Source organism: Papaver somniferum, chromosome 1 (genome assembly GCF_003573695.1).
Source record: "Papaver somniferum cultivar HN1 chromosome 1, ASM357369v1, whole genome shotgun sequence".
Classification (NCBI taxonomy): Eukaryota; Viridiplantae; Streptophyta; class Magnoliopsida; order Ranunculales; family Papaveraceae; genus Papaver; species Papaver somniferum.
The window spans coordinates 76220911-76229797 of NC_039358.1; the positions used below are offsets into that span (position 1 = coordinate 76220911).

Consider the following 8887-nt stretch of genomic DNA (forward strand, 5'->3'; position numbering starts at 1 on the left):
TGTGAGGTCGTGGGAGAGAGTTCTTTTCCTGTTGGATCAGACAATTCTATCCGGATGCTATGGTATATTGACCAGATTTAGAGTGAGGCCAAATAATTTTGTTTGATGTGTTGTTGAGGGGGAGGTGAATGTTTATAATATGATGGGTAACACTGTTGTGGATGATGCTCGACTGATCGTGATTCCAGTTATGGGAAATTGATTCGATTAAGTCTGCGACATATATGATTGGGTCGCATTGGATTTGATCAAGGTTCTGAAAATGGGGTATCCAATTTGCTTGGATAGGGGTATCCAAACCATTTCCTATTTGGTGAAATATATGGTTTTTGACAGTAGGTATGAGAGATGCCATTTATTTCTATTGTGGGCTGGCAGTAGTGGGTATTGATATCGTACCTTGCAATATCGGCTGGTGGTGGAGGTATTTCTCGTTGAAGAGGCTTGAGCAAATGGAATGTGGTTGGTCTTGAATATTCCAATTTTTTTTAATGAACAGAGCTTTATTGTGATGACTGCTCTTCCTGAGACCTAGCCCTCCTTCCGTTATTGGTTTGTTTAGCTTGTTCCATCCTAATGGGTGAAGCTTCCAGACCGAAGAATCATGACCCAAGAAAAAATTCCTGGTGATCCTATCAATTTGTTTGTGAACATGGGTGGGGAAAATCTGTGTTTGCATGAGGTGATTTGAGGTTGGAATTAAGGAGGGTTTTATTAAAACTAGTCTTCCTGCAGAGGTAAGGCATTTTGAGATCCATCCTTGTGCTTTGCGTTCCAATCTCTGGAGTAGTGGTTCAAAGATGTGACTTGAGGTCCTCCCATGTTTGAATTGAACTCCTAAGTATACATGTGGGATCGTAGTAGTCGGCATGCCGAAGAATTGGTGGAGGTTATCTATGTGATGTTGTTGTAGCCTTGGGCGGTGAATGATGGTTGATTTTGCTGCATTGATAATTTGACCAGCTGAAGAGCCGTATGATTTAAGAATTCGTTGGAGGTGATCATTACTTTCTTGGGTAGTTGTGTATGTGATGAGAAAGTCATCTACATACATTAAGTGAAGGATGGGGGGGTGCCTTTTTTGAAATTCTGATACCTTGAATCAGATTTTTTGCTTCCAGTTTGGCAAGATTTGTTGAAAGAATTTCCGCACAGATGATGAAAATGTAGGAGGATATGGGATCACCTTGTCTTATGCCTCTGGTAGGAGTAATGAATCCATACGGTGTACCATTGACGTTGAGTGAGTAAGTTACCGATCTGATACAGAGCATGATATATTCTACAAATATTGATGGAAAACCTAATTTTGTAAAAGCCTTTTTGATGAATCCCCAGTTTAGGCTATCATATGCTTTTTGGATGTCAAGTTTGAGAGCTATTTTGGGGTTTTTAGTGGTTGATGTTTTGATGTGATGAAATAGTTCACTGGCAATTGTGATGTTATCATGTATTGATCTCTTAGAGACGAAGGCACTTTGATATGGACTTATTAAAAAAGGTAAGAGAGGACGTAAGCGATTGACTAATATTTTTGAGATGATTTTGTAGGTGACATTGCAGAGGCTTATCGGTCTGAATTGGGATGGTTTCGTTGGGTTGTCTACTTTTGGGATAAGAGTGATGTTTGTATGATTCATGAGAGGGTGGATTTTCAAATTATCGAAAAAACTTCGAACCATAGCAATTAATTGAATATGAGTGGTGTCCCAAAAAAATTTAAAAAACTTACTTGTGTATCCATCTGGACCAGGAGCACTTTCAGAGTTGATGGAGAACAATGCTTGCTTGATTTCCTTTGTCGTTACTGTCGCCGAGAGTTGGTCACATTGTGATGGAGTCAATCTTGGAGCTACATCTTCAAAGAGTTCTTCGTCCAAAGTTGTATTTGGGGCCGTATATTGAGTGGTTTAATGATCAAGGATGATTTGGATCACTTCATCTTTATTACTCACCCAGTTGTTATGTTGATCCTGTAATTGCTTTATGTTGTTGCGGCTGCGGTGGATGGTTGCCTTGGTATGGAAGAAGGTGGTATTATTGTCTCCTGATTGGAGCCATTGAATTCTGTACCTTTGATGCCAGTATGTTGCATGGCATTGAAGTAAGGTTAGGTGATGATCGCGTAGTTCCTTCTCACGCTGTATCCAAAAATTTAGATCTTCACCGTTGTGAATAACACATTGGTGTTGAGCCATTTTAATTTGTGTTGTTGATTGTCGAATTAAATTTGGAAGATGACCAAAAGTGTCTTTGTTCCAGTCCATTAGTGTTTGTCCCGTTGTGATCAACCTGAGTTGAATATCCAAGGTAGAATCTGAGTCGCTTTGTTGTGTCCAAGCGGTTTCGACGATTTTCTTGAGATGTGGATGTATCAGCCATAGATGCTCAAACTTGTAGTTTTTTTGCCCCTGCTAGTCTATTGCTTTGGTGTGCAGCAGGATGAGTGCGTGATCCGATACAATCCTTGGAAGGTGGGTGACTCCTGCATAAGGGTTCGCAGTTCGCAAGTGTTGGGTTGCAATTGCTTTATCTAGTCTTTCCATAATGTTGTATTGACCTTGTTGGTTGTTTGTCCAAGTGAATGGATCTCCTCGAAATCCAAGATCGATAAAACCCATCTGGTCGGAACGATTGAGTCTGACTATAAGTGACTTGTCTGCCACCTTTTTTATCCGATTGATCCATGATGTCATTAAAGCCACAGAGTTGAGATGTTGGTATTTGGGAAGATTGTTGGGAAATCTTGCCACAAATCTGTTCTTGCATATGGATGAGGAGGGCCGTAGATGCCAATACACAACCACGGTTGTGCCGGGCCAGGTGGAGTATGATGACGTGAATGTAAATTTGTGACTGGAGAAGAACTCGTATGTGTAGGTTATTCCACATAAGACATAGTCCACCTCTACGACCTACTTTAGGAACCGGGGTAAGGTTTTGGAATTGAAGCGATCGAGCAAGATGTGACATATGTCGGTCATTTGCTAAAGTTTCTGAAAGACAAATGATATCAGGTTTATGCAAAGATACTAGATCCCGTAGGTGTTGAATAGAGGTTTGATTGTTAATGCCTTGGAAGTTCCAGGCTAAAATGTTCATCTTGGGCCTAGCACGACTTTGGGCTTTAACGCATGATTTGAAAGGAAACCGAATTTGGTATTGAAAATGGTTGATAAGACCGTTTGTTGATGTAGCTGATTTTGTTTGTAAACACCTGATGACTCCCACCAGAGAAAAATGAAGAACTCACAATTCTGAAACTTAAAAGAAATTTTAACCTAGAAGGCGTGCTTTATATTACAACACTTGCAAGAAATATTTTTTGAAATTCAATTATAACCTGAGTGCTGTAAAAAAACTATAGTCTAAAGGTGTGCTTTATAAAACATCACTTACAAAATTGCAGTACAACTTAACTTAGAAGGTGGTGCTTTATAATGCAGCACTTACAAAGAAAATTACAAGAAATAGAAGGTGGAGAATGTTTAGTTCACTTCTATAACTACTGAATGTTCGTGAAAAGGAGGTTACCAAGCACCTCCTAAAGACTTCAGTCTTGAAACTAGAACAGATTCGAAACAAACGAACTAAAATAGCAGGAAGGTTAGAAAAGTGGAAAGCAGAGATAACAACTTTGAAAGGAGTAAACAAAATCTAATAGGTTAAGAGGACTTACCTGGGGGATTGGAATGATCAGAGGAGCTTAGGGTTAGGAACTGAGGAGGAAATCTTCATTTGGACACAGGCATTCGGAAGGCAAAAAGACAACTCGAAATGCAAACCAGAAGTTTAAAAGAGGGTCTACCAATTTATTCAATAAGAAAACATGTCCTAAACTAACACTAGATCTCACAACAAACATTTCAAATTAAGTTTAAGGTTTTAAAATTAGAACTAGGTCCATAAGAGAGGTTGTCATCCTATTTCAGATAACCCGAAAAAAGGAGTCCTAAGAGAAACAATTTACAAGAAAGTTAAACGAAAAAGAGTAACAACATAAGCTCAAACCAAATTCAGAATATGCAAAGAACGCACAGCTTCTCAGGTTATAAATCAGAACATAGAGCATGCAAGAATTATCAAAAAAAGGCTACCATCACATATGAATCATCTACCCAACTAGCATATACCTTCTTCGAATATAGATACAGAGAAGCAGAAGAGATTAACAAAGGACAGTAGAATACAACATCATTCACAACTGATGCAACTACTACACAAACAGAAGGAACTGGTCATAAGACCACCGGTAACAACATATATTAAGAATTAGAACACAGACAATTAGAAGGTTTTCATTTTCCTTCAAAAACTAAGAATCCATAAGAACTAAATTTAAGGAACTTAACTTTAAAACATCCTTTAATTCCCCAAATTAAATCCCAAAACCATTGAAATCACATAAGAAAGTTTTCAGGTTTTTTTTTAAGTCAAGGAAATACAACTTGGAAACCCCACAAATCACCAAGCAAAATAGTACAAATCATATAATCAAGTAGCCTTAACAGAAGATTTGAAGAACAAAATTTGATTAACAATCCTAAAGCAGGGAAACCCAGAAACAATTCAGCACATCAAAATAAAATACAACATCAACAAGAATCCATTAAGCAGAAAAATTAAATAATACTAACTGAGTAACTTTAAAAGGGCAAAACAAAAAGGAAGATAACATACTCTAGCAATCAATACATACTAAGAAAGAATTAGAACATTAGCATCACTAATACACAGACCCATATCTAAACATCAAAAACCTGAAACTTATCCCTAATAAGAATTCAGATCTAAACAAAGATGAAAAAAATAAGATTCCAAGAATACCTTTCAAAATTGTGTTTTCCATCAGTTCCTCAATTCCAAAACCCCCCTCTCTTAATCAATTTTACACCCCCAGGAGTCCAAAGGTTTACTCTTGTGTGAAATTCGTCGCCATGGGAATCATCTCTATGGATCTGATTTTGAAGTTGAGTCAAGGGTTTTGAGTTAGCATCTTTATCACAAATCAAGAGTGAAAACAATTGCTAGTTATGATTTCATAGGAGAAGAGATGCATCTCTGGATTTTGGATTTAGGGTTTTCTTCAAAAAACTTGAAAATAAACGGGTTTTAGGTGTGAGAGCGAAGGAGGTTTTTAGAAGTGTTGATATTAATGTTTACTCTGAAATTTTCTTCCTTTGGGTTGTTGATTGAATTGATTGACACTTGGAGTTAGTCCATACATATTGCTAAGCAAAATGTTGGGTGTGGTTGTTAGACCCCCGCTTTTTCAGTTTCTATAATCTTATTCCTCAATTTATAATTCTCGAATGAACTTCCATCAAAAGAGAAGTACCTTAGAATAGACAAGAACTATGATTATCAAGATAAAATATAGGACACCAAAAATCCATCAGGTAAAAGATAATTTGGCTGCTGCTTCATGAACCAAAAGATTTAAAGTTATAGCCTAACTATTTTACTCGAGGAAACCTAAATTTATGGAGAACGACTCTTTGTAGCAACATAGATGCACAACGTGCAGGAATAAAGAATCCTTGTTGCAAATAACCATATATATTTATAATGACGATTAAATATAGGTTGTTTGAAGTTCAAGCCACATTATTTGCGTCCTAAGTAAGTCGTGAACTAGTTTCTGTGTCACAAATTACTTTGGCCCCAAAAAATCTTGTTTCCGTAGTTATAACTTTCTAACAATAAAGCTTTTTCTTTTGATATAATTTGTAAAAATGGATAACCAAATATTTTCCAAAGAAAGGTACTTCTAAAGTTAGGTTCAACTCAATTCTGAAAAAATTAACTTACTCGCAATAACATGGTACTGGAATAGAAATATTAAGCCTGCGAGAAATTTTCCTCGTAATACGAAAAAGAAAGTGCAACACGTATTAGTAATAAAATGTGCATTATAGTTCACAAGTTAACCAATATGGTTCGTGAATAATCAAACAAGTTGTAGGTTCAGTAACCTCCATTATCGACATGCTTCGCGAACTCAAGTACAAATTGGTAGTCAATAAAGTACACTCAAAATTGTACCGTTCACGAACTCAAGTACAACTTAGAGTCAACCGAAAACATTAAATTTTGCATAATTCACAAACTGAATTCACATTAAAATGTGGGTTCATGTCTATACAACCAATTCCACACTGTTAATGTTACTTTGAAATTTAGTACATAACTAGCATTTGTAGCCGGTTAGTTTTGATTGTTTACAATCCAATTTCATTGTTTTATCCATACAATGTTGATGATTTTTTTCCCCCCTTCAAATACTGCTTCTAAGTGCAGTTCCTATATCAACATCCTATTGAGGTGCTTGGTTATGTGATTATGGATTGTTTTGTTACTAACAAACATATAAATTTCCACTCTACCATGGTTGAGTGGCTTTATTTATATCCTCACTCAGTTTTGAACTCTACAACAAGATAATTTGGTTGTTAATATTTTTTATTTTTATTTATAACAGAAATTAATTTCCAGTCCATACATCAAATCCAAATGCGTTTAAGAGCATTCCAAGGAAGAAAAAAAAAGCATTCCAAGAACTGTCAGAATGAGTGTAACCACGGTGTAAGTATCACACTTTTCCCAACCGAGAAGAGTAAAAGACGGTAACCGGCGGAAGAAGTTTCCAGAAAGAAAAGTTAAAAACCCTAAAACGTGGGCCTCACAACTTACTTGGATCGTGGCCCACGATCCATCCATCTTTTGACAGGTTAGCACTTATCAACAGGTCCCCATAAATAGCGTTGAATCGTCTCCCTTTCCCATTCCTCATACCGAAAAGAAAACTAGGGTTTCTGAAACCGCTCTCCTTTCACCTTCAGATCTATTCACAGTTTTCTTCTTGAATCATTCTTTGATCATCATGTCGACTGAAAAGAAAGTTACCCTCAAGAGTTCTGATGGTGAAACCTTCGATGTTGATGAGGCTGTTGCTCTTGAGTCTCAAACCATCAAGCACATGATTGAGGATGACTGTGCTGATAATGGAATCCCTCTGCCTAACGTTACTAGCAAGATCTTGGCCAAGGTGATTGAATACTGTAAGAAGCATGTGGAGAATCCTAAGGGAGATGATCGTTCTGCTGATGATGAGCTTAAGAACTGGGATGCTGAGTTTGTCAAGGTTGATCAGGCTACCTTGTTCGATCTTATCTTGGTAAGGATTTTTTCCGATATTTTTTAGATCTGTTCTTTATTTTGGCCTGTTATATGCTTTGATTGATTTGACTTTGATGATATTTATAAATGTTAATTTTATTTTATGTCGGTGGAATGAAAAGCATGATTTAGGGTTTTGATTTGGGGATCTTATTTAGTTTTTTTTTTTTTTTTTGCGATTTTGATATCTGTTTGGAAAATCCTGTTTTAGGGTTATGAGTTTGGGATTTATTTAGGGTTATGTTTTGGGGATTTTGTTAAGGGTTTTGTTGCGATTGGGATTATCTGTTGTTATGTTTGATTTTAGGTTTCGATGTTTTGAGATAGGTTTGATTGATTGTTGTTGTTATGCGAGCGATGGTTTGCTGGCCTTTGAAATGAGAAGTTGACTTATTGTCTGTTGTTATGCATGTTATCAAGTGTATTATTGTGGGAGAGTTCTTCAATAATGTTAAGCATCATTGCTTGTGTTGGAATCCTTTGGTGGTTCAAAAATAACAAGTAGTCTCTTATTGCAACAGTGTTGTGGGTACTTGGGTCATTTTACTTTGTCTATGCATCTTATCTCATGTTTGGTCTCTTATTGCAACAGAATTGTGGGTACTTGGCTCGTTTTACTTTTTGTCTATGCATCTTATCTCATGTTTAGTCTTTTGAACTTGTTCTTGGTAGTGTTAACATGTTCCATGGCCTTCTAACATTTTATTTGGCTTTCTTATCCCACATATATATGGTGGTTAACCATTGAAGTATGTTGCTTATGGTTGTTTGTTTTTGGGATTCCATTTGGTTTGTGATTCATAATAATGGGCCATGCTGTATAATAAAATCTTTTATTTTTACGGAGCCGTGATCGTGGAATCGTAGGTGATATCAATGCATGAGCTCCTCTTTGTTCTGTCTTGTATTATTCCGTAGGGTTTTGCACCTTTATTATTAGACAGTGATGAACATGTTTCATCACACTTTGGTTAGTCTGTCTATTCGTTTGAGATAGTTTACAGTCCATATCTGCTGGTAAAAATAGCATGTGTTCTGCTGCTTGTAAATAGTTGTTACAGCAACAAGCTCTCAGTTGAATCCTTGCCTGTTTGGTTTCATGATGTTGCTGTAAACTTAATTTGTCAGTGTGATAAATGTTTGTTGTATTTATGTTTAATTAATGCATTGTTTTACCTCAACTGTGTCTATATATGTAGGCGGCGAACTATTTGAACATCAAGAGCTTGTTGGACCTAACTTGCCAGACAGTTGCTGACATGATCAAGGGAAAGACACCTGAGGAGATCCGTAAGACTTTCAACATCAAGAATGACTTCACCCCTGAGGAAGAGGAGGAGGTCAGGAGGGAGAACCAGTGGGCCTTTGAATGATCTAACAGCAAAATGATGACTAAAAAATGATGGGTAGAGTGATGATGGTTTTAGGGGAAAGACAATTATCTCTGGTATATAATACCTGCTTTATATAAATATTAGTAGTACTGGTAGTAAGTAGTTTATGGTGGTACTCTGTGGTTTCTTTTAAGGTGTATATAAGGTTAGTTGGTCTGAAAGACATCCGAGGAGGGGTTAGGGTTAATGTAGGTGGTAATGCTTTGGCCTTTACACCCTCAATATTTGCCAACTAAACCTATTTTGATACTCTGCCTTGCATTCTCTAATGGTATTGTTTGCTCTACTCCTAAAATTTCATGGTTGTTTTTATA

General features: G+C 36.8%; 1 protein-coding gene across 1 annotated transcript; it reads left to right on the top strand.

The window, feature by feature from the left end:
- Positions 1-6769: 6769 nt before the first annotated feature.
- On the top strand, positions 6770-8887 carry LOC113291139 (SKP1-like protein 1B). The gene is made up of 2 exons (XM_026540708.1): positions 6770-7177; positions 8379-8887. Exons 1-2 carry the CDS (start codon positions 6884-6886, stop codon positions 8550-8552), a joined length of 468 nt encoding a protein of 155 aa, XP_026396493.1. The 5' UTR covers positions 6770-6883; the 3' UTR covers positions 8553-8887.